General features: G+C 37.0%; 1 protein-coding gene across 10 annotated transcripts in view; it reads left to right on the top strand.

The window, feature by feature from the left end:
- NLGN1 (neuroligin 1) overlaps positions 1–27,612 on the top strand; it is a 567,297-nt gene that overhangs the window by 269,238 nt on the left and 270,447 nt on the right. For 8 of the 10 annotated variants that reach the window (XM_074963550.1, XM_074963554.1, XM_074963552.1 and 5 more), the window contains 2 exons: positions 9,464–9,523; positions 18,945–19,097. In XM_074963550.1, coding sequence (XP_074819651.1) covers positions 9,464–9,523; positions 18,945–19,097 — 213 coding nt within the window. The remainder of the gene's footprint in view (positions 1–9,463; positions 9,524–18,944; positions 19,098–27,612) is intronic. The other 2 variants (XM_074963559.1, XM_074963558.1) reach the window with 1 other exon arrangement.

The raw sequence follows: 27,612 nt of genomic DNA, 5'->3' as shown, positions 1-27,612 counted from the left end.
CCCTTTACAGCTACTGCAAAAGGCCTGGTTATTCCATGATTTTGGATGCCCCCTGAGATAGCTAGATAATGAGGGTTTACCTGTAATTATTTGATTACATCAGCCCTTACATTCTCAGAGATCGTGCATTATAAACAGTACACAGGTTATAGTGGACAACACACGCCTGGAAGGATGTGGTCTAAGTGGCAGATCTGAGCAGAACTTAATTCATGCCTAATAATGCTTTATTCTCAATTATAATTCATGGTTACTTTGTGAAAATATTATAGATTAATTTGATTTGCTCTGTAATGTGCAGTTATTTCTACATGGCTACTTTTCATGGGCAGCAGTTAACTCCAGTATCTAGGGCCTGGTTCTAGTCCCGGCTGTGCCACAGATCAGCTACACAGCCACTGTAACGACTACTATAATTAATGGGGTTACTTGTGGAATATAGTGCCACCCAACATGAAGAAGGTTACCAGAATCTGGTCCCAAGAGATTATTGTTGTGCATATGGATCTCTCGTCATAGTCCAGGCCTGTAGGACTGGTGTACTGCCTTAACTAAAGTTGATTCTTTTGAAGGAAGTATAGTTGGGTCCATGATTAGTAATGTCACAGTGACTTGACAAACTTGTACTTTTGTGCTAAATCCTGGGCCTGCCATGCTTGATTGCACTTCATGATTCTCCCCAGTATAGTAAAAATTAGGCCTTGCATGTCAATTTTTAAACTGGTTGTACTAAATTTATTTAGGTATTCTGGGCAGATGGTAGCAGTGGGTATTGTCTGGCAACATAGCTTAAGGTTGGAGGTGACTTCATGACCTGGTGTCAGCAGTGTAGCTTCCTCAGTAGCAACAGTATCCCTTTGTACATTCTGATGCTGTGAAAGCGTCACACACTTAAATCAGCCATTGCAGCATGAATGTTGGAGACCTTTGAAAAAAGTGAAAGTATTTGAATATTGATAGATGGCAGTGTGGCCAATTTCTTCTGCTGGGATTTGAATTGTGGACCTTTGAACTCCAAACTTGCAATTCAACCACATAAGCTGAATAAGATCTTTTGGAAGCTTATAGAATAAAGAGAGTTCATATCCTTCTTACAATTCTAGAGGAACTTAACTGAGATTTATAACAAGAGTTTAGTATGCCATCTAGATTCCAAATAGAATAAAGAAGAATATATTTGTAATGTAGACAATTTGGAGTTATGTCATATCTAGTATGTGCTATTTGAGTACCTTCAATACTATTTGCCACCAATTAAAAGTCCAGTAATGGACCAGATTCATCCCTAGTGTAACTCCATGGGGTTTTTGTCTGGCATAAATTTGACCCTTCAATTAAAGGCCCAATCGTGCCAACACTTTTGTGTGTGTGCTAAACTTTAAGCACATGAGTTGACTTGTTGACCCAAATCTTCAGAATGCAAATTGGTACAGCTCCATCAAATACAGTGGAGCTGCACCAATTTTATATTAACTGAAGATTTAGCCTGTTGACTTCAATGATTTTATTAAGATGCTTCAAGTTACGTATATGTATAAGTCTTTGCAGGATCTAGGCCCTAGTCATTACTCATGAATACAGAAAATTGTTTCATGCACTTTCAATTCAGCTGGCAGAGCAGCTGTGGAAGAATGAATTCATTATAGCGGAGTGTCATAGCTGGAATATGAATATTTGTAAAACAAAGTGAATTATTAATGCAAGTTAAATGTTAAAAGCTGCATGGATTAAGGAGTGGGATTGTGATTGGTAAATGCTGTAAAGCCAACTATTGTCGAAACAATAACTATATTTTATTGTTATCACTGAGATTTACTCTATAGAATGTGTAAAAACAATATAAATAATGGTGATCTTGTTACAATGGGAAATCTATGAAATAAAAGTTATAGTTCAGAGACTGGCATTCCATCCTCAACCTTAGATTTTCTGGCATTGAGGTTTTGTATTTTAGCCTTATCCAGCCATCATTTTTGTTAATTGCCTTGATTTTTTTTTCTCCCTAGTTTCCTGTGTAGCCCCAATGTAATTTAAAGCTGCTCCCCCTTCCTCCCAATGGAATCCATATGGGAGGGGCAGCACTACTGCAACCTTATCCCAAGTGCCTATTCCATCCGCCTATGCCACTGGGAGTGAACCAAGCTCATAGACTCTAACCCTAATGGTTTTTATTACCCTGCTATTTTTCCCTTTTGCATTGGCATCTGGTATATGTGATGGAAGCCAATGTGGCTAAGAAGTTACAATAGGTATGTGTGATTTCCAGTACTCAAATGAGCCAGAAAGATTGATTGCCAGACTATCAGATTTTTTTCTTCACTCTTCCGGTCCGTTTTATGAACATTAGTACCCAGAGTAAAAAAAGATTGATAGTTATCTAACTTATTACCAGAAAGCAGTGATCATGGCTACGAAAATAAGATTTAATTGGATTTTTGACACATTTTGTAAGTGCTATCACAATCCATGGAATATTTATTAGGTGTTTCTGACGATAGAGACTGATCCTGCAGGTGCTTAGACACATGAGGAACTTTAATGGCATAAATAGTCCCACCAAAATCCATGGGACTCGCATGCCCAGTGTTTGGGCCTTCATTTAAATGCAGCGCATTGCCCATTAATTTAAACATTGTGTTCTAAAAGTACTAGACTTGTTGGCTGGTGTGAGAGCATCAGTGTGTTCCAGCCACATCACCCCAAAGTGACACGTTTGGCTGCTGCACTGTGCTGGGAATAGAATATTTGCCACCCCTAAATAGAATGCTCTTCTGTATGTCTCACTAATGAGGAGACTGCTTGCTAAGCTATTCTGCATAAGCTTAATTATTTGCTAGGATAAAAGTGATTTTTGGTATTTTTTTTTAAATGGCTGCCTCCTATGTAAAGGAAAGCCTTGGATGGCCACAATGCCTGATATATACTTTCATTACAATCCGATAAGGATTTATAGTTGGCTCCATACAAAATATTCACAGCAATGTCAGAAGCAAAATAAAATAAAATTGCATATTGCCAGTGTACCTGCTCTTGCAAAATTTATTCAGATGAGTAGCACCCATTTCTGATGTCACTTACACCCATATACATTTGGAATTTACTTACACTGGTAAACAGAGATCAGGATCTAACCCATTGACTCAAGTGTGACTATTCATGAAAGTCGAGGTTGCAGGATTAGGTATCCCGTCCTAACTACTCAGTAGCATGTTAGTGTAAAGAAATATAGCAGTGGGTAGGTAAGCAGTGCCATGATAGCCTGTTTGGTGATCGAAGAGTATGCAATTAAACAGGTAAGCTTTCACAGAAAGTGGGTTCCTTGTTGTGGGTGCAATTAGTAAATTAATTTTGTGCCTATTTTTTTTGTACCTGCAGTTTACTGGCAGGTGTAACTACAGTACTTGCTCACAAAAGCCTTAGCCTAGCTGAAAAAAGGTTCTATAAGGTTCATTAGAGGAGAATTAGGATCTGTGGAAATGAAGACAAAGAAACGTAGCTTCTATAGAGACTAATGATGCAATAATCTTTTTTTGTTTGTTTGTATGAACAGTTGAAATGCACACAATCATATGGTCCAGTAGCAATTGCAGTGGTCAAAAATGGAACCCAGTTCCTTATCATACTTCATTTATATCTGAAGCCCTCTTCTGGACAGAACATTTGGAAATGGGCTTTTAAGCAGGATCAGGTTGTATCTATGAGAAGGGAGCTGAAAGGCTTGAGGAAAGCAGTGGATCTTAACAATTTTTTGTCTTTTGTGTTTTAGTATTTATTTTATTTCTGTGGTACATACAGAAAAGTACATGCAGTCTAAAGAGAGAAAAGAAAACAGATGGGAGGAGCAACAATTATACAGTTAATTAGAAAATATGAATAAATAGGACATGTAAAATCTAATCTATTTACTCCTCAAGTGCACTAATGTCAGTAAGTTTCTCATAGGTGAGTCTTCAGTAGTTATTTTTGTGTGTAGAGGGCGGGAACTTTATGGATAAGTCCAGGAAGCTTCTTAATCTTTTTCAAGGAGCAGCGTGGAAGACAACACAGAAATGATTGTCTGAGAAGATGATGAATGGGCATTTGAAGCTCACATCATTGGAGTAGGAGTGAATATGGGGCGGGGGACCTAAACTAAGACAAGAGTTGACAAGTAGGGAGAGTCAGGATAGGTTTTGAAGGCAGTAATAAGTGCCAGACAATGTTGCTGGTTTTTCTTAAAGTAATTACAGTAAACAATCATACAAGACAGGTAGCTCACGAAAGCTCATGCTCAAATAAATTGGTTAGTCTCTAAGGTGCCACAAGTCCTCCTTTTCTTTTTGCGAATACAGACTAACACGGCTGTTACTCTGAAACCAATGAAGAAAGGGGTCAGCAGCTGGCAAAACCACGCCATACAGGTGTAGGTTCTAATAGCAGTGGTACCAATAATAAGTAGCTGAGGTCCACACCCAAGGTTGTACAGCCCACACTGAAGTCCATGCTGCCAGAGCTTCACTGCTGTCAGCACCCACGCTAGCTTGGGTATGCCAACACTTGCTGCAATCCCACCCCCCCACTGCAGTGTGGGCAGCAGTTCAGAGCCTAGCTCCAAATTAGGGTCATTTGTGCCCCTGTAAATCTCCTCCCAAAGAAATTCTGGTTATGTTTCTCCTCCTAGCTGCTTTTCATGGTTTTTATTTTATTTTATTTTTTTAAATTAATAAAATTATTTTATACCACCATTCAGTAAATGACCATCATAATGGATCTTTCCAATTTGTCATAACACTTATGTAGGCAGCTGTCATAAAGACTTGTATGAATATGTAAACATATGTCTGATTTTAGAATTGCAAGCAATGAGTATAATGGCGTGTAAAGGTCTTAGGAGGTTGATACTATCCCCAAATTAAATTTAAAAAAAAATCATTAAACCTGAAAAGTACCAATGTTATTTAAAAAAAATAATCTGAACTTACTCTAGTTGGAATCCATGTCACCTAATGTTTTAAAATGACATATGATCCAACAAAACCTCGGATATTCTTTTATAGCCCCAAATGTCTAAAATGAACAAATACAATTTTATTTCATAGATCTTTAAATGTCCAATCAAAACTTCTATGCTATTGATGAAGGCATAGTGGTAGATGGATAGAAGCTCACCTAAATTAAAGGTAAATATATCATAATATTGTAACAGGTATGGAGCAGTTAATGTGGAACCAGAACTAAATGTAGCCCATTGAATGAATCTTGGCAGTACCCATATTGTTCTATTGTTAAAACCACCTTCACCCATTTCAAGTTATGGGACAGACTATCTAAGCCAGGAACAATAGTCATCTAAATGAAGGTACTCAAACCCTATAGAGTTTTGTGATAAAATAAATCACTCCTGCATCAGCATTTTAGAGGTTTCAGTCTTTTTTCATAATTTAAGATACCTGCTCTGTGTGCCAATAGGTAATATTTATGGCATTAAAAAGATGCAGAAATGATAATTACAACTTGGTCCAGACCAGTGAGCTGCTCTTTATATTTGAAGGCTACTTTATAAACATAATAAAAGGATTTTTTTTTCTTAATGGATGCACCGGGGTTAGGTGGAATGAGTGAAAAAATAAGAGGAGCTAGTGAGCATTCATCAAGGATATTAAGAGGCAAAAGTGGAACAACGGAATGAAAAAGTAGATATAAAACCACTTATATAGAAAAATGTAGTAGTCTGGTGCCATAAGAAATAATTCTGGAAAGTTAAGAAGCTTTATTTTATGCTGCTCTGTCTCCCCTGTCTCGCTACCATTTAGTGAATTCTGTTTAATTAGCTTTTAGCACCTGCACGAAATATAAAATCAAAACCAATTGTTTCCCCAATGGAAAAACCCCATAGAATCTAATAGTGAATAAATGGCTGTAGAAATTATTTTTGGCAAAGGTATAGATGAATAAACATAAACTTTCTATAAATATTTATTTGAACTTAACTAAGAATTAAGTCCCTGCTATACAATTCCAGAGCTTGTTTAAATTTTTTATTGAAGGGATATTCTTGTCTGCTAGAGTCTGTAGGATTTTTCCATAAGGATTTATTTTCTTACTGCCTGAGTTGAACTCACATTGACTTCAGTGGGAGTTTTTCCTGTTTAAGGACTGCAGGTTTGAATCCTTATCTTATTAATTTAACCTAGTAGGCAGACACAGCAATATTATTAATCAGTGGAGTCTATTATTCCTGAGAATAAGGAAATAGTCAACATTATTTACTATATTGGAATGAGAAGCAGTGCTGAAGCAAAGGAAAGCCAAGTCTATGCTACTCTACTACTGCTTTTGGTGTTTCAGAAGGCTTTCCTATTGTCTAGCCTCAGGTACTATGGTTATGGGGGCCTTATAAGTACCTAACATAGATATCCAAACAAAAAATTGCCACTGTTTCTTTAAGGTTACAATGCCTTTTTTTTGGAATTTAATGGTTCAGACAGTCACATGACCAATAGTACTAAAACAAACCTTTCATCCAAGGACTACAGAGCATTTACAAACATTAATGATGCCTTGCAATACATCCTGAGAGGTAGGAAAGTACCGATCGTCACAGAAGCCTCTCTACACTGTGATACCATGACCTAGGTTTCAACCACATCAGTGACCTCAGGAAGTAGATCTCCCATGGCAGAAAGTATATCCAAAGAGGTAGGCATTTGTTGCTCTGAGGTGGCCATTGCCAAAGTGGATGCTGCAGCCAATAAGGTTTGCAGGAATGGGCCAGGTCATGCTAGAAATCAAACCTACTATCTATCTTGGAAGAATATCCAGGGGAGGGAGGGCAATGGTATGACTGAATTCTCCCCACCAGGAGGGGAGATTAGTTGAGCCTCTTATTTTAGACTTGATAGAATTTAAATGTAAATCTGGGATTCCTGGACTACACTGAGAAGACAAACCATGTTAAACTATGCTAGCCTGAAGTGTGTTCAAGATCATTTGATTCCATTAACAGTGTGTTTCCCACTGTTACTGGGATCTTTGTGTATTGCATATGGCCATGTAGCAAGCTGACCAGCAAAGTGACCACCTACGTTTCAAAGAAACAAAAGACAACTTGTTGAAAAATAGAGGCTAAGCTTATTTGTAAGGGACATGTTTCGCTGTACTGTGTGTCATTTTGCAGCACAAGATCATAACTTTACATAACAGTGTTTGATTCTTTGTATGACTGCTGTTAAGATGTGGGATTATATTGATTTTAGACAGATATGAAACACAATGTACCATATGAGGGACATCCCTTATAATAAGGGATTAGTCATCTTTCAATTTGCAATTAAATATTTTCTGAGAAAGAGAACTTTCCCTCTACACAATTTATTTACAGAAATACATGAGACATTTGTCTTTCCACATGTCTCTAGGTTTGCCTGTCGGTCACTCCTTTTAACATAACGTTGTCAAGAAACCCTTAAGAAGAATACATATTTTTAACTGTAACATGTCATTCCTGGTTACTATCTGCATATCTCTTAGAATTGGTAATAGTTCATTCTTCCCTGTATGCTTTACTGAAAACATACCTTTAAGTGAATGATTTTCTAGTTTCCTTGCTATACTTAGTGGTTTTGTCCTTTTTCGGGAGTATAGTAGTTATGGTCTGAGAATGATAGCAGCAAATCATTAGGGTGCTACCTGCATTTAGATAGGGTCACATTATGTAGATATCATATTTTGTAGCGATTATATTGAGGATTTCCATTAGCAGGAGCTATTGCATTCACCAAGGTTCTGAATTAAACAGAATGATTGCTTGCAGGTGTAATTGTAAAATTCTCTTGTTGAATTTATGATGTATAATTCCAGTGTTCTGTATTTAGAATGAGCTTGAAACTATTCTCCTGACTGATGCAGTAATTAAGGTATTCAGCTGTGGTTTTCAACTATATGGTCCGGTTTCAAAATTCACAACTAAAATTTAATGGTACATCCTGGATTATTTATGTTGTCAAACATATGCACCTGGTTCAATAGAAACAACATTTTCAGATTTTTTTTGTTTAAGTGCACTAATCAGAATTGTAGTGTTCTTTGTACAGATTACAGGCTTAATGTTGAATTACTAATATCCTGTAACATAGCAGAAGTAGATGGAGCTTTTTAAAATACAAATGTTTTAACACTACTTCATTGTTCGATGTGCTTAAAGTTAATGCGTGCCTCTTGCCTACATGTACAATAGATATCGAGACACACGTTTCATCTTTGTTCTTGTTTTTGTCTGTTTTATGCATGAGAAAGTTCTTGTTTTCTACTATGTGCATGGCTGCGTTTTTTAACTTGAGTCCTGTGTTTGTACTGATTGCTTTTTTTGCATGCAAATTACAGAATGTCATGGAAATTGGATAGCTCTGAAAAAAGGAAAGATAATACTGAGTTCCAACTGTCTTGTGTTTGTGCATAAGTGTGTGGAATACATGATATATGGAAATATTTTCATTACGGCCTTTGACTTTTCTTCTGCTGTATTTTTTATTACTTGCTAAGAGAGAAGGGCAATTTTTTTTCCGTTGCAATTGATGATGAATCTCCTTACATGTTAATGGTACTTCTGTTGGCATGGAATATGGAATGGAATTATTAAACCTTAATTCCATTATTCTTAGTATTGATTGTAGGATGTTAGTTGCCCTGCCTATGCTGAGACTGGAATAGCCTCTGTTTTAAATGTTATTTTTGTATAGACTGTGTGACATCCTAGTCCCACTGAAGTCAATGGAAAATGTAGCTCCCATTGACTTAGGTAGGGCCAAGATTTCAGCCGTTGTTTCTAAAGCCCACTTCGGGACTTTCATATTTTTTAACAAATATATCAGCAGATGGTCAAAGAAAGGTTACAGGGAATTTTCAGTCCACAGCTGTATTTAAATTGGAATATAATCAATGAGTCAACAACAACAACAACAAAAAAGCCAAACCCATGCTTGTCCTTTTTAAGCAGGAGCTAAAATTGTTGGACTCAGAAATTTGACTTCACTTGTCACAGAAAATTTTCTCTTCGCTAATTGTCAAAATATTTATCAGTAACATTATTTCATCAAATATGAGAGCTAATTTGCTTTTAGTTTGTTATTGTCACCACCTGTTCAAATTTAAGAATGAAGGAGATAAATATAGTTTCTGGTTATTTGTTTGTGGTGGGTATGCTTTTAGTAAACATTTCCTTTAATTCTTGATATTTTTTTTTAATGTAAAGTATCAGGCACTGTTTGCCTCTCCTGCTAGACGTTTCTAATAGCCATACCCTATAGGAGAGATTTTGCTATATAGTTTAAAAAAATGAAACAAAAATGTGTGTGTTGAACCTCCCCACAAATGTTTTTCTTGAAACATCCTTGGGAATTTAATATTGACTATTTTTTTTCCTCAGTCTTGTGTATTCTTGAATTGTCTTTTTTTTTTCCTCCATTTTCTCCATTCTCAATCCTAGGTCCCCTTACAAAGAAACAGACAGATGATTTAGGTGATAATGACGGTGCTGAAGATGAAGGTATTTTTTTTTTTTGCCGCCAAACTGATTTGCATGACAAGGATCCCTGAAAATCTTTTTCTCCCCTCTTTTTTTAACTTCTTGTCTTTTGAAGATTTTTTTTATTCCCATTTTTGATGTGTTTTGTCTTCTTGCTTGTTGTTTTTATATATATATATATATATATATATTTAATTCTTTTAAAAGAAAGAATGTTGTTAAGTTTTACATTTTTATGCAAACGAGTAACAATATTTAAAGATGAGGGTTTTTGTTTTCTTGAAATGGACTTTTGATATGTTTCATCCCACCTTTTGACTGAATTTTGTTCGTACTATTTGAACTAACACTTTTTTTTAAGTCTCTCTGTACACCTTTTTGCATGTTTTCTAACCCTCTGTATTTATATATTTCACCAAATACAAAGATGTTTCTTTCACCAACTGATCTCAGTTTGATAAACAGAGAAAATATTGTGTTTATATAGAAAAAATGTTAGAAAACTCTTATAAAGTGTCTCTCAAGCAACTGAATTTGCAGTAGAAAAGCACAAAACCCCTTCCCTTCTACATTATCATGTCAAGAAATGTAAACTCAGATATACCTAATCTCACGCAGAGAAGAGGCCTGGCACTAAAATTTTAGCCAGATTTTCAGCTGCTGTATATTGGCCTCATTCCATTGAATTCAGTGGAATTGAGCAGATCTTCACCAAGTGGAAGCAGTCCATTAGGTTTTTACTATTACAAATATCTACAGTTGTCTGGGCTGATGTTATTGAACACCTTAAAAAACACTAAACAGAAGAACTGCCTTTTCCCCACCCTCCAAAAAAGCCACCCAGGACGTCAACATATCAAACCACATGCCAACCTTACCCCCAGCTTTCCCCTGACAAATTCTGCAGTACAGTTATTTGTGGTCAGTGCAAACATCTGCAGAGGACTGAATGTTTAGGGGCAGCAAAAGGCAAATATAAAAATAAGTTACACAAAAAACCCTATTCAGTTTGGGCTGGCCATGGCAAGGAGGGCTGTGCTGCATAATTCATAGAATCATAGAATAACAGAGTTGGAAGGGACCTCTGGAGGCCATCTAGTCCAGCCCCCTGCCCAGAGCAGGACCAATCCCAACTAAATCATCCCAGCCAGGGCTTTGTCAAGCCTGACCTTAAAAACTTCTAAGGAAGGGGATTCCACCACCTCCCTAGGTAACGCATTCCAGTGTTTCACCACCCTCCTAGTGAAAAAGTTTTTCCTAATATCCAACCTAAACCTCCCCCACTGCAACTTGAGACCATTACTCCTTGTCGTGTCATGTGCTATCACTGAGAATAGTCTAGATCCATCCTCTTTGGATCCACCTTTCAGGTAGTTAAAAGCAGCTGTCAAATCCCCCCCTCATTCTTCTCTTCAGTAGACTAAACAATCCCAGTTCCCTCAGCCTCTCCTCATAACTCGTGTTCCAGACCCCTAATCATTTTTGTTGCCCTTCGCTGGACTCTCTCCAATTTCTCCACATCCTTCTTGTAGTGTGGGGCCCAAAACTGGACACAGTACTCCAGATGAGGCCTCACCAATGTCAAATAGAGGGGAACGATCACGTCCCTAGATCTGCTTAATTATGTGGGAGGGACCGTAATTGTACGGTCCCTCCCACATAATTAAGTATAATGTGTTGCAAAGAGCATAGGACCTTGCCTATGTTTCTTTAGAGGCTCAATGAGCACTTACCAAGAGCCTGGATCATAGCCACCTGGTTTAAGGGACTGGACAGTACTCCCTATGGAGTCAGTCTCTCACTTTAATTAGCAGCAGATTTCAATATAAAACAGTATTAGATAATCCCCAGTCCCATGTATTACTACTACAGCATCAGCATTCCCAATCATTGCCAGCCCAGGGACAAAGGAGCCTGGGATCAGTAATCAAACTTGGGTCTTCTGTATGTGCTACAACCATTAGGCCAGCCTTAATGAGATCATTTTTCATTTTTGTTTCCAGAAGACCCAAAGGCACTAGTGCACATTACAGGCTAATGATCTGCAAATTTGCAGTTTAAAAAATGAAGGTGTTTTCAATTCCTGGGTAAAATGTGTGCAAAGTCAGAAGTTATGTACACTTCTTTGCTTTCCCATTTTGTTTACATTCTTGCAACTGTATAGCCTTTGTGTGTCTTAACAGGCCAGCATCTGTCTCACACGAGCTGTACTAAAAGTCTTGCCTTGTCTACTCTTGGACATTTTCTTGCCTGTTTTTGAACAACTAGGTAGCTGCACTTGTGTTACCACTGAGCTACCTCAACAGCTGTGCATGACATTGTTATAAAAACACCTGTGATGCATGTAGCATCACTGAATCTGAACCTTTGCTGACAAATGGGTAAGAAATATCTAGTGTAGTTACAACATTAAACTAAAAAGAAAAGGAGCACTAGTGGCACCTTAGAGACTAACCAATTTATTTGAGCGTAAGCTTTCGTGAGCTACAGCTCACTTCATCGGATGCATCCGCTGAAGTGAGCTGTAGCTCACGAAAGCTTATGCTCAAATAAATTGGTTAGTCTCTAAGGTGCCACAAGTCCTCCTTTTCTTTTTGCGAAACAGACTAACATGGCTGCTACTCTGAAACCTAACATTAAACTAAGAGTTTCTCAGGCAGTGAATAAACTAGCATCCCAGATCTGGAAACCTGGTTTGGGTTAAAAATGTAAAGGATTTGAATGTTTTCATCCTAGTCCCCTATTTTTGTTTAGTTCATAAATTAATTTAGTTTAATCTGGATTTATATTAAAAAGTACCTATCCTTTAGGCACTTTTGGTAAAATACATTATAATAATTATTAGTAATATCCTCAGCTGGAATTGTGGCACAGAGTACTAGGTGCTGTACAAACATATGAAAACTCGGTCACCAATGGACTCTTCTCATCCATCAGAAATCCCATACACTCTGTAGCTCACCTATGTTTCTGTCTCACTTCATCACCATGGTATCAGAGTAGCTCAAAATCTTTACTGTATTTATCCTCACAACCTCCCTGGTAGGAAAGTGTCTCGCCCATTTTACAGATGGGGAACTACGACATGGAGAAGCTAAGTGATTTGCCCGAGGTGACACAGGAAGTCTATGGGGGAGCAGGGAATGGAATCCAGGATTCCAAGGCTAGCCCTTCTCCCAGACTTTGGAGAAAGTGGTGGAGAAGAGATAGACATTGCATCCTGTTCTGAAAATCAACAGACTGAAGCTCTATTATACCAAGAAGGGAAGTGAATTCAAGGACTGTGTATTTCTGTGAAGAGCCCTCGACCAGCCCCTATGTTTTAAAAGTAAGCTAGGGGACTGCTAACTCAACTCTCTCAGCTGATCTCTGTTGCCATGGCAGCCCAAGAAGATAGGCAGTCTCTTGGGTAGCTATGACTCAAACCATTTGACTTTAGAGAACAGTATATAGTAGTACACATTTGTCTATATCACAAAACAACCACATGCTTCAGCATAATTACAGTCCCAGCCAGGCTGGAAAAGCATAAATGTTGCAATTTAGGATGGAGATTTTTTTGACTGATACACACAGACAGCACAGTGCCTGCTCACACTGTCACCCAGGCATATTAGTTTCTCATTCCATGAGCATCAAAATTTCAGAGTAAAAACTTTATTTGCATGTTAAATTTTTCAGTGAATATTTTCCCCCTCTGACTGAGAGCTTCTGTTTAACCTACATTTAATTTTTACAATGATGTTGCTAACACTTCAGAATATAGGTAGTAAAAATTCTGACAGCCTCTTAAAGTAAGAGTAAGAGTAAGCAGCTCTATTGGGTTCCATTATAATTATATCCCTACCAACCATTGGTAGTATGGTGAAGGTTCTGTCAGTTTTTGCGGTACTTTCATCTTTGAGTCGTTTATAAATTACTGACTTGGTTGCAGAGTCCCTCTCTAATTAGAACCTTATATTGCTGCTTACCTATTAAAGACCTATCAGAATTACAACTCTTGCATTTCATACTACTTTGTATCTCTTACATTTATACAGTGCTTCTCATACAAGAAGGATATCAAAGCAATTTGAAAATTCAGCAATTGCTATATAGGGATCACTTCATCCAGCACTTAAATGCAGCCACCTCTCAGGTGAAATGCACCCAGCAGCTTAACAGCGTACAGCGAAACGACCCAAAAGCTTAAGATAGGAGCTGAAGAAGAATACTACATTCAACTGAAATTTGAGGTGGTATTTAGGCTGACTGTAATTAGAGGAGGTGGAATTTTGCCAGAACGTTAGGATTAGGATTAAAAACTCCCACTCTTAAGAAAAGTGCAATAGGTTCTTTAATGATCACAAGTTGTCAGGCCTTCAATTTGACAACTCATCTGAAAGATGTGATTATTTTTAATGGAAGTTTGCATACTGAGATTTTCAGTGACACTGGCTTACGCTATTAAAATAACTATAGATGTATTTAGCGTCTCATAGATCTGAACTCAAAGTAAAATGGCTTCAAAGAAGGTTTTAAACTGTGAAAATAGTTTCATTGACTAGTGCCATGTTCCCATTATGCAAAATTTGTTAGAAAAAGATTTTGGAATAGCTAAAACAGTACATATATAGAATCTTGCTAAGTAAGAAGTACATGGATTCCCGAGCAGCTAGTTTGCTTGTAAAATCTTAACAGTTTTCAACAATAACATGTTCACAACCCAAATGGACCTGAGATGGTAAATAAGTCACACATCTCTATAGTGTCAAAATGAGACTTTTAAAAGGACCCTTGGAACAAATGAAACTTTATGAACTTTATTTTTGAAATTAGTTATTTGTTCTTTATGCATTACTGTAGTGCCCCAAAACCCCATTCAGGATTGATGCTTCAGTGTGCACTCTGGAAACACAGAATAAGACAGCCTCTTCCATGAATGATTTAATCTAATTAAGAGTAGAGATAACAAGTGGTTGTAACAAACATTAAGAAGGAATGGGGGTTGGAGAATGATGGAAACCATAATAAGAGCATGTAATTACATAGGCCATATAAATAAGATAAATATCAGACGTACCCACTCCAGTCTACTTAGACATTATCAGCTGGCAATTTAAGACCAAATAAATCATGGTATCAAGGCAAAACACAGGTATGAATAAAAGATGAAGGGAGTGAGATGCCTGAAGTCAGGGAGGATTTTGAATGGAGATGTCCCATAGACATTTCTTTTGAAAATGTTCACACTTCTTGTCAGAAACTCCAAACTCCTGGTAGAAATACCAAACTTGTGACCTGATTCTGCAGGCCTTATTCACACTGAGACTACTCACATGAGTAACTACAACTCAGCATGAGAAGGGGTTACGGAGCAGGCCCTTAGTGGCCAAATCCACTACTGGTGACTTCAACAGAGTACGCTGTGGATAAACCCATTCCCTGAGTCACTCAGAATCAAATTCTGATTTAACGAAAGCTGCAAAGGTATACCTGAATGTAGAATTTGGACCTCTGTCTAGACACTGCAATGTGTTAAAGTGAAGATATTCTAATGTCATGAAGTTTACTGACCACACTGCAATACTCTGGCACAATGGGTTGATATTGGCTCAGAGGTTAGAGATGGAAAACACCTGTCAGGTCATTTAGATGGGATTTTCAAAAGTAGCTGAGGGAGTTAAGTGCCCAAGTCCTATTTGATTTCAGTGGGAGTTGGGCACCTAACTCCAATCCAAAACTTTTGAAAATCCCACCCTTAATCCTTCTTCATACCAATACAGATTTATCCTTACACAATATTTTTAGTACTTTGTCCACTCTCATTTTTAAAGGTCTCAAACAATGGAGCTTACACCAGTTCCTTGGCCACATATTTCAAGGTCTAATGGAACTCATTAAGAAGTGATTCTTCCTACAGCCTACATTGCTGCTTTCTGAATTTCATACCAGTTCAATTATTAACTTCTAGTTCCTAATATTCTCTTGTCCCACTTAAACAATTCTTGTCTATCCCTAATGTTTACGCCTCTCAAAAGCACCCAGATGTGGATAAAGTACCCAAATCCTGTTCAGGCAAAATTCCCACTGACTTCACATGAAATGCAATATTGGACCTCAAAATTGAACAGTCTCTAGTCTGTTTTAAATTACAGTTCATAGTAAGGACCTGATTCTGCATTCTAATCTGCTGGCACATACTCTGCACATGTGCAGATTCCCGTTAACTAACTTGTCTCCTGATATAGGATTAGAGCCTTAGTTTGTATTTCATCTGAGGAGCTCAAGTTTGCTCTCAGGTGAGCTTGATAAAAGTGTGGCTCGGTCTTGTTCACTGTTAAACTTCCCTTTCGGAGAGTGAGTCACACACAACCACCACCTTTAGTTTCTAGAAGAAGTGGTTACCCTTAAGTCAAGGTTGAGATCTTTGACAAAGCAGTGTGGAGAAAATTTATATTGAATCTAGTCTTATCTGATGGTGGCATATAGATAAATGGAGAGTAATTTGCAGTGCTTGCCTGTTCTTAACCTTTTCAAGCATAATATTTACAGGGAAGTCACAGAAAGGCATAATGTCGTCTGAATTTATCGGAGAATCCTTTATTTAGACCTTGAACTTTGCTTTGCTCATGAATGTATAGTTCATCGTTTGTTTCCGATAAAAGCCACCCATTCTTCTCTAAATACCCTAATATTATTTTCCACATAAACAGAACAATACTACCAAGATTTCATTACTGTTCACAGTTGGTGCCTTCTAATTCTATGTAATTTTAATTAAAGAAGAATTTGAAACAATCTCCCCCTGTGTCACCTCCAAGTCTACAATTAACAGTGTACAGTTTCTGCTGTGAACAGTCATTTAGTGATTTCAGATTAATAATTTATCATTGCTTCCTCAGTTGTATCCAGGCTAGAAAAATAGAAAGCAAAAGCTGTGTGTAAACAGCCATTTGAAATAAATGCTTTAATGAATCTGAAAGGACTTTGCTCTACTCCTGTTTGAAACCTAAGCATGTAATTCCATTGGACAGAAAAAGATATGTGCCCTCTTAACTTTAAACTCTGAGAGTGGTACATTGGAAAGTATTTATTGTGTACTTCAGTGAAGGGCAGGTTATTTCATGGGCCACCTCTTACCATCCTTTTGGTTTTGAAATAAGTGATTATTCTAGAACTTGCAGTATAGAAGAGCCCATTTCTGGAGTTTGAGCACTGACTTTTTTTTCAAAACAAACAACACAAAAATTAAACAGTAGCTGCCCTTATAAAAACAGAAACATCTGTGTTGACCATTGTCACCAAATACAGATGAAGGAGCTCCTGTGTTTGAACAGCCTGATCTCATCATTGTCCTTGCCATACTTGGGACGTGATTCAAGATAAAAGTATGAAGAATTTTATTGAAGGCTGCTTCATTGAGTGTGCCTAAAATTAAAGGAATAACTCATAAATCTAAGAGAGCCTTTTCCACACTGATATTAAACAGAGCATGGATGGGAGAAAACGTGAATATTGTTGTAATGAACACGGTTATCTTTCATAGAGAAAGCAAATTTTATGCCAGGACATTGAGAGAACTCCCTTTTCCTTACTCTGGTATTTTAAATATCCTTTTCAGTCTGCTAATTTTCATAATCTCTTCGGAGACATGTTAGAATGCAGCGTTGTGTGCTGTCTTGGGCAATGGAAAATGACAAGCTAGTAGCAGATCAGATCAAAATATCATTAATCCAAACATGTATCAATAACAATTTAATTGTAAACTTGTACATCACTTTATTTCTTCCATTTCTGATAAAATGATGGTTAATCAAGTTTAAACAGTTAAGGGGCAAATTTGGCATTTATTATAAAATCCTCCACAGAAGCTCAACATGGCTATCGGACCCACTAAGAAGAATCTTTAAAATGAAATTTGTAATTCAACAAATAGTTGAAGTAATATGGCTTCATAATAGCCAATAGCTATTAGTAGAATAGCCAGTAGCGTGACTTCATAATGAATGTTTAATGCTGAATTTGTCGGATGGACTTCCCCCGCAATGGACCATGGAGGAAAATTTTTTGACTCTACTTCAGAGATCCAAATTTGTACTTAAGTGCACACACAAGTTTACAAATCACACTTCATTCCGGTTTTGGCTTGTTATTGTTATAGGTTCCATCTAATATTAGTATAAATGAATGTTTAGAGAGTTACAAAATTTTCCCCGTTTCCCCAATTTATTTACTTTGTGAATATACAGCATATTGTATATAGTCAATTTCAGTGTTTCCCCGTACAGTCATAGTGGTGTATATGCAGTATAGTTGTGGCTCTGTCAGTCCCAGAATATTAGAGAGACGGGGTGGGCGAGGTAATATCTTCTGTTGGACCAACTTCTGTTCATGAGAGAGCTCTGTAAGGCTCGAAAGCTTTGTCTCTCACTAACAGAAGTTGGTCCAGTACAAGATACCTCACCTTATCTCTCTAATAGTTGTGTGTAGGCAGTGAGTTTCCCCATTATCACCTACAGCAGCAGAGGAGAGGAAGGCTTTTTATTTTCTTTCTTTCTCTTCTCACCTCCCCCTGCCAAGGAAAATCTGATTATAAAACCAAAGAAATTACCGTTTGGAAATTGGCAAGATTTGAAATGAAGTGTCTTTCAAACATTGAAACATAAAGGCCAATATTTTCAGAAAGAGATGCCTGAAGTTCCATGCCAATTCAGTACTTTTGAAAATTAGGCCACTTATTTAGATACGCAGGTATGGATTTAGGAAACGAATTTCATGCAACTCTGTTTGAAAATCTTGGCCAATCTATACTTTCTTTTTCTCAATTATGTATCCTCTTATCCTTATCCTTCTGGCTGCCCTGGCACAATGTAGTATCAATTTGAGGTCTAAAGCATGCAAACTGTTTTCCCCAGCAACAGCAGAATAACTCTGACACTTAAAACTTCAGGCATGTTCACAACTCCTTTTACAAGTTAGTTCTCTTATCTTGTTAGAAACCAGCAAAGAATACGTGACTTCACCTACTTAGATATGGGGTCAGATCCAATTCATCTTAATAACAAGCTACGTATGTTAGTATGTGCACAAAACTGTAGGGTGGGATTTTCAGAAGAGTTCAGCTTTGGCTTAACTCTGCCCCTACTTAAGTCAGTGGACAGTTTACCATCAACTTCCATGGGGGCAGAATTAGGCGAAATGAGTGGTGTTGAAAATTCCACCTGTTTAAACAAACTCTGTGACCAAATTATACGTTTTCATACGTTTGTTGGTTTATTAGTCTGTTCAAAGCATGAAGTGTGGAAACAAACACTTGTGCCCTCTCCCAGCCCAGTAATTAATGCATGTTGCTTGAGAGACATATGCTGAAAAAGAAAAATAACCTCACTAAGAAACATTATTGCATGTATCTTTTTTTGCCACTTTCTTGGGATAAAATGTTTCTCAATATTTTTTCCAGACATTCGGGACAGTGGGGGACCTAAGCCAGTGATGGTGTATATTCATGGAGGGTCCTACATGGAAGGCACTGGAAATTTATATGATGGCAGTGTTCTGGCAAGTTATGGCAATGTGATAGTCATCACAGTCAACTATCGCCTTGGGGTACTTGGTAAGAAGCTTTTGGATTTCAATTAATCCCTGCTATCTGCATTGCACTTCATATTATTCATGAGAATATATTCAGAAAACTGGTTTTGTCTTTGTTTTTAAAAGCCTTTTTCCAAAATAAGTCTTGTTATCTGTAGATCCAAAACAAAATGTCTGCCTTTAGTATGCCGGATAACCTGAAATTCTGCTTCCAATTTAATGATATAAAAATACAATGCAGATGTTCAGATTTGCTGAGTTCATGTTGACTCTTTCTGTTATTTATGAACATTATGTTGATTAGACTTACATACTGCATAGGGAAAATGAATTTATAATATTCAAGTGCTAATTCAGAAATGGGGATTTTTGGTTTGTGAAGGGAAAACCAAACAATGGTTGAAATAATGCTTATGCTCTGTTGATCCACCGTGGCTTTTTGTCTTCTGAAGAAGCAAGAGATTTTGGGATACTAAACTGGCATTTTTATAATGACATTGTGCTTTCTTGATGTAGCTGGATTCCTTTGGTTTTAAAGTGGGACGTATCGGTCTAGTTAAGTACATCCAACATTTTCTAGACCGAATAAGAGAGTCAGAATGGAGAGTAGACTGCTATTGTTTTGACTTAGATGAATGATGTATGCTAACATTTATGGTTTAAATAAGGAAGAGTTGTGAGGTTGTCTCCAAACTAACCATTCATAAGTATTTTTAGAGTAACATTTTGCCACTCATTCAGTATAGGCAAGCTTGTGACAGAGCTGACACCTCGAGACAACAAAATAACTTGTTTTTTCCATTGTTTTCTGCTGAAAATTTGTGTTTTGAAACCCATTGGTTTCTAGGATATTGTATAGATCGATACAATCTGAATGGGATTCTAGGATATTGTATAGATCGATATTGCATAATAGTGTACCAGAAATTTTATGAAAGAATCATGACGCTATATATAATATCCCAAATGGTTTGATAAACTGGCAGCTAAATAAAGTGTTTAGTTAACAAGGCCAGTGAACTTTATTCTTAGTGTGTTAGCGATAGGAAAAGGCTACTGGGGGTTATAGAGCGTGTTGCTTTTGTTTTCCATTCCATGGTCATATTATTTACTCAGTCCCCATTTAATTTTTGTTTAGTATGCACCTAGTCTTTTCATGAATTCATTAATTCTTACTGACTCTCCTGGGTAACTGCCATCTGTCGATTACCTTTTTTTGTTAAAAACTGGGGAATTGGAAGACAATGAATTTGACTTTCTTGCTATTCTTGCCTGCCTTTGGTTTTGATGTAGTCTAACTTCGATTCTTGAAACTTGGTATAATTTTAATTGTTTTACATTGCACCCAGTCATTTTCACATATAAAGTGAACAGTACTATTTAAAGCTTATCTAGCTCTTCGTTTAGTGTCCAACCCTGGCTTTAATTTGTCCACAGTTCTTTTGGCAATGCAACATGTTATCTTGTTTGCTTTTATTTCAATGTAGTTACACACTGACTTGTTGGTACAATAATTTTGAATTCACTTTCGTTGTCAATATATTGTATCAGCTTTCACTTAATGGACTTTCGTTTTTCTAATTTATTTTAGTGCACTCATCGCTAATGAATCAGTTTACATTTATCTGCATTACCAGTCCACTAGGCTGTCAAGTGATATAAATGTTCATTGTCTGATTGCATTGTTACTTATTTGCTAGTTCCAAACTGTACTTGTAACAGCAATGCTGGAAATCTTCTTTTTTATACCAAAAAATGAACTACTTTGTATGGATGATTATATTTTAGCCTGAGATTTCAACACTGATCCCTCTAGTAGCTGGCTAGTAACATCTTACTAAACTTAAATATTCCTTGGTTCTCCCTCTGGTTTGTGTGGTCTTTCAGACAACAACAATGAAGAAAGAAGTACTTTTTTCTTTTTAATTGTAAACTGTATCGGTAAAAGCACTAAAACTGAAACAAGAACTCGGTGACTGCTATAATACTTAAAATGACTGTCCTTTCAAGTCTGCTTTCAAAAACTGACTAAATTTCAGGTTGCCAGTCTTCCCTTCATACAGTAAACATACCATTGGATTGCATATAAAATGACTGTTGTACTTCCCTATATATGCAGTACAGCAACAAGTCAGCGCTTAAAAAGAGAACTTACACAGTATGCAGTTTTCTCCTCTGCCTTGCATCATTATTTTTTTCTTCCTTTAACATCTCTGCGGGTACTATTATGCAATAAGTGTTTAATTCCTCAACACAGGTCTTTTGGTATAAATTCAGTAGATATCAACTTCGATTGATACTCTTTAAGAATATTACTTAGCATTGAACAACTGTCCAGCAAAATATTAGTATTTGCAGTCCCCAGGATTTCACTCCTTGTTTCTCACATAAACTGTCTCCCTCACTGACAGAGCTAAGCTATGTAAACACTTAAAAACTGGTAAACATATTAAGCTAAATTGGTGGTGGTGGGGAGGAAGGAAGGAGAAGTCTCAGGGCAGAATATGACCCACTGGTATGTTTTTACAAATACATGACATAAAGCTTTGGGGGAAGTGGTTCTCGACTTTTTCCATACTGAGACACCCTCCAATCTATCCAGGAATGAGGCAGAGTCTCCTCTTATTTAGCAATATGGGAAGGGCAAAGGTGTCATAACCCCCGACACCGTTTTGCAATCCCCAACTTGAGCCACCTGCATTTTAGGGCAATATAAAGATGGTTTTTGAATTGTTTGTGAGTTTGTAGTATTGCTGCTGATCCTTTTAACTTATGTAAATAGCTTGTTTCTTTTCTTAACAATAGTAAACTTGAGCGGCTTATTTTTACTTTTTCAGTTTATTATTTATTCAGTACCTTCTAAGAGCCTTGGGCTCTTCGTCAAGTCCAGAACTTTTGAATGACTGCTTTTTGTGAAACACATGGCAGAGATAATGCACATCTGATATTCGAGTAATTACTAGTTCTTGAATACACATCTAACTTAAATCCTATTTCTCATTCCTAACTGATCGAAGTTTATACCGAGCAATCTATTTTTGATCAACAAGTTTTGAGGAAGCAGCACTACATTACTCTTAGGATCCTACATACAACTTTCTGCAAATGTGTATCAAAAGAAGTCACAAATTTATTGTAATCTTTTCTGATTGATGCTGTAGATTAGTTTTAGGTATCCTTGTGTTCGCATTCTGACCTTGTAATAGTTTCTAATAATTTGGTGGTCTCTTTCCAGGGCTCACTCTGCACTAGTGGTAGGGGAGTGTTGCTGTACAGATCTGGATGTGGATTACTATGTAGCCAACAATAATAGAACACTGCAGATGAACTCACTAGAGGCCACATTGCTCTCCCACAGCTTTTTCCTGGGAGGATGGTGAAACTACATGGAGTTCTAGCCATCATCTCCTCTAATGGGGAAGGAATTTGCAGGTCTGCAGTGGGGTAGGGAATCCCATGTGTTCTGAGAATTTATGAAGCTGCATTGAACGTAGCTTGAGACAGTAAAACTGCTCACACTCCCACTTGCCTGACTCAAATGTCAGTAGTCAGTTGAACTTGAAATGTATTTAATAAAGAGAAGATGATGAAAATGAAGAGGGAGATTTAAAACAAACCAGAAACTTGCTGAGGTTCCTGGCCCAATTTTACCTTTGTGTGGAACCTGTCTCCAGAATAAAAGCCCATTACAATCTTTCTTTAACTAATGGCGAGGGAAAGAAGAGCTGTTTGCACTGGAAACTTGGGGACCATTGAATGGAAATAGATCATTTATATCTTTAGTGGCCTTTATATTCTGTTTAAATGCACGTCCTGTGCAATCTGCCTCGTCCAGTGAGGGATGGTAAGTGAGAAGTCTGATATCCTTGAACTTCCGAGACTCTCAAGGGAGAGCCCTGTGGTAAGTGCTAGGAAGGTTTTATGTTTTCTTTATAATAAACACAACTTGCAAAAGGGCAAAAATGCAGACAAGTTAAATTTTGAGGTCAGTTAATTTAAAACTTTAGCTGTATATCTCAAATAGCTTCATCTAATAAGTGAAGTAGTGGCAGGTTATTTATTTTTTCTTAATTTAAAAAAAGAAACATGAAAATAAAGAGCCTCTGTTTTGTGATTAGAATGGGTTAAAAAGTCCTCCTTGCCACTTACAAAAACATATTGAAATGACTTAAATACTCGCATTGTTATTTTTCATGTCTTTCTATTTGAAAAGAAATATTTAGAAAGGGCCAATGCTTTGTGATTTGCATCAGGTTGCTTTACCATCTGTCTTCCTTGGCAGTGCCAGCAAAAGAGAGAGAGAGTTTGCCTATTCCTATTGCATGATCATCTTTCTTCTGAGGCATTAGTTTATTTTTACAGCTCTTGGACTCTTTTTACCTCCCAGGATCCTAATGGGATTCAAAGGAAAAATAGTTCAGACAGTCTTTTTTCCAACTCATCTCTAAACTGCCTTGGGGGATGCAAGGATGATTCATGAGAATCTTTCTCTGGAGCTAGTGATGGGCCTCGTTTAAATTTCCCATTTTGTTCTTCCTCCACAAGCCAATGAAAACTTTACCATAGAAACAGCTAAACTGTTCTTCTAATGGCCTGAAGCAAATATTTGTAATGATCAAAGTAAGAACAGGAAACTTCTGATTTCTAGTTTTGTACATTCCATCTTGCTGCATTGGCGCTACAAACAAATAGCAGATCTCCTAAGAGTGTGAGACCACAATGTGTATACACCCACACAGAGAGAGAAATATGCTGATAAATGAGATCCTCCTGGTCATATTGCAATAACTAATAGCAGTTTTCCCTGCTGAGAAAGCAGATGTAGGTGTGCTTAAATTCTGTAATTGTACAGTAGTCTTTTAAATATTTAGCAAGATATTGACTCTGATAATCAGGTTAAAAACACTGACCTTCCTCTGTGGTATATTCAGCTAAATTTACATTAAAATGGTTAAACCTTTAATCACAGGTACTCCAATCACCCTTTCTGTTTTCTGATACAGTTTCTGCGTGTGGGGTGAAATGCCTATGGGTTAACCTTACCCCCTTGTGTTCAGTGGAATCCAAATCTTCCAACATTGTATCCATGGCATCTCTGATATTAAATGTATTGTGGTCTGTTTAAAATATTTTTCATGGTAGCTATTTTGACAGAAATTGTAATCGCCTGCAAATAAGTTAGAAGTAATTAAGAAAAATCCATTCATTGTTAGCAGAAGCTATGAACATTTAGGATGTGTTTTACAGTCAGTGTGGTTGTGGTACCTATCTATGTACTTATATGATCCCCTTCGCTATAGTATCTAGATGGGCTGAATTTAAATATCCACTATCTCCTGGTGTCTGCCTAGCTTAAATTACCTGCATATTATTTCATTTCCTCATATACCAATTTCCAGAAGTTCATATTTCTGGGAATTGTTTTATTGTGCCAGTCAACTAGCTGGGACACTCAGTGTTGTAATGGAAATGCCGACTAATTAGTCAAACCATTTTTCCTCTTTCTGCAATTTCATTCCTATACGTAAATTCTTAATAAGTGGCACTTCTGGTCAGTCACAGGTTGGCATTAGTTGAGAAATACTTATTCTCTATGCAGGTCTCCAATCCAATCTCTCTCATCTGTCTTTGTAGTTACCAAAGTATTTCTTAATCTGTGTAGCATGTTTTTTAATGTGTGGCAATGTGGGAATGATAAAATAGAATACATCTTTATTTTGTAATATTCAGTGTCTTTGATAGAAACTGTATCCCAGAATGTTTTACAGAATTAAATTATAGCTATCCAGCAAAATGAAAGAGAGAGAGAGAGAGAGAGAAATGTCATGGTAATACTATGTACCCTTGATAATTAGTTTTAAAGCTGGGTATTTGTTAAAGTATTTCACACTCTGGTCCCAATATTGTGTTTTGTTCCTATTTTACCTCTAACATACAGTCAGCAGTATTATTGGACCCAGTCCAGATTCTATACACCAGAGGTGAAATCCTGGTCATATTGATGTCAATGTGAATTTTGCCATTGAACTCTGAGGCTGGGATTTCACCTCAGGTCTTTGTAATCCTAGTTGGTGGACAAATGTAGCAATTCTGTTTTGGAAGTTTGTTTAAAAGGCTTCTTTTTTCCAGTGAGTGTCCTTAAAGAATCAACATCTACCGTACTGTTATTTCTGATATTCCCTATAATTAGACCCGGGACTACAATACTGCCAAATACTTTGGTAAATTGAACTGCTGTTGATAGTAAAGGTTTTTGTTAATAGTGCTTAATTGTATATGCTTGAACTGTATTATTGTTTCTATATGGAATCTTGAAAAGAGGCTTGTATATTGATAATTACTAATAAAAACAAATATTGATATGAAGGCAAGCAGAGAATCTTCATTTTTATACTCACGGTGAAAGTCAGTCTATAATTCCCTTTCCCACTCTTTTTACGCTTGCTAAAATGATGAGCAATTCTTAGAAATCTTAATTTTCTGTATGGTTACTCAGCAAATATAGAATGTTAGGGTGTTAATATCGTTTGACTGAATATTTCAATTCCAAGGAGCACTTTATTTTTATTTAATCTCTGAATGGCCCATTGTTTCTTTATAAAGTGCTCGTTGACTGTACTGTGCTGTGTTTTTCATCTTGTCATGGTTCTTTGTGTTTGAAAATATATTTTAGCACTGAATAGGTGGTCTTTTAAAATTCGTACCCTTTCAGCTACACTCAAGGATTTATACTGCCTGACTAAGACTATATTGTGAAGATGTAATGTTCCACCTGGCTTTGCAGATTGGTTGTGCTTTGAGTTTCCTCTCTGTTTCTGTATGGTAGATGAGCATCCAGCAACTTAAAAAGTATGAAATAAACGCAACCTGCTAAATGCAATGGTTACACAGTAGATTCCACCATTTGGGTCTCTATCAGTACCAAATAGATAAGAATGTGAGTCATGTTTCCTGCACTAGAGATGGCAAAAAAAGAGCACTGTCTGTACAGACACATGTTGAAAGGGCTTCATGCTATTAGAATTCACGGTTTAAAAAAATCTAGGTTCAGATTCTGATATCCTAAATCATGTTGTATAGCATTTTATTCCCCAAATATTCCCATTAAAATCAGTGGGACTATTTTTAAGAAGTAAGGTGCTTCTCAGTGAGAGTGGGAGTGGCAGAGTCTGGTCCTTATTCATTTGAAACAATGATTGAGCACCAGACTGTAAACCTCTTACTCCTATTGGTGAGCAGTTACTTGTACAAGTTATCCCATAGGGTTCAGTGGAATTATTTGCATGAGTAACTACTTAGCAGTGTAAGTAAGAACTTTTCAGTCTAGCCCTTGACTTTTCAGCAGCCTGTTCAAGTAGGAATGTGCAGCAATAACCAAAATATAATGTGTTTGAGCAAAAAGCTACTTCCACTGGTGAAAATTAAAGCCTTGAGGCCAACTTTTGTGGCAAATGTTCTAATAAAATGAATATAAATTGCATTCTTATTCTCATTTGGAAAATGTATTAGCTTTGCAAAATCATTATTGCTTCTACACCAAATGGTGCATGTTTTAAAGAAAAACTACAGTAGTTTATTGTTTGGAGAGCTATGTGTTGTTTGCTCACCGTGACCCACATGAGTACATGCCTATTGGCTTCAATAGACCCAGGATTTTCCTAGAGAGACGACTTGCATAATTCAGGGCTATCCATTTGAATTAAGGGTTACAATGTTGATCGCTGAGTTTACAATATGTAATATTAAAAATGTATTTCCAATAGCTTTAAAATAACTTCTAGATTCAGTGTTACCATCAGTTTAATTAACTGAAAGTGTTTTCCCCTCTAAATAGAATTTGGTACCTGGTTTTTCTCAGTATTTTCCAATAGGACCTTCATTTTCTCAGTGTGAATCTAACTCACAAAGCTGTTGATGACACACTTGTTTGGTTAATTATTAATTTTTGTGTGTGACCTACTCTCCTTTGTATTTGGATGTAGTGGATAGAATAATTTCTTCTATTGAATTTTTTTCTTCAGAAACATATACAAAATATAGCATATTAAGTAGCATTTTCAAAAGCATATAACTGATTTAGGACTGTGTACAGTGTGGGATAATGCACACTATGGGGGGTGTGATCTGTAAAGCGCACTAATGTGTTGCATGTTAACTGACCTGTTAGCCCTGTTGGTGCACACTAAGTATTCTCTAGTGTGCTTTAACTTGGGATAGCTCAGTGGTTTGAGCATTGGCCTCCTAAACCCAGGGTGTTGTGAGTTCAATCCTTGAGGGGGCCATTTAGGGATCTGGAGCAAAAATTGGGGATTGGTCCTGCTTTGAGCAGGGGGTTGGACTAGATGACCTCCTGAGGTCCCTTCCAACCCTGATATTCTATGATTCTATGATTCTAACTTAGTGCTGTTTTTGAAAAAGTGACTTAGGTCTACATCTTCCATAGTATTTAAGCACCTAATTCTCAATAGGAGTTAAGTGCCTAAGGACCAGATCCTCAAGGTATTTAGGTGCCTAAAGATACCAGTCGTAAAGGGGTT

Source organism: Natator depressus, chromosome 9 (assembly GCF_965152275.1).
Source record: "Natator depressus isolate rNatDep1 chromosome 9, rNatDep2.hap1, whole genome shotgun sequence".
Lineage (NCBI taxonomy): Eukaryota > Metazoa > Chordata > Testudines > Cheloniidae > Natator > Natator depressus.
Note: the sequence above shows the minus strand (reverse complement) of the source record. Positions and strands in the feature narration are given on the sequence as shown.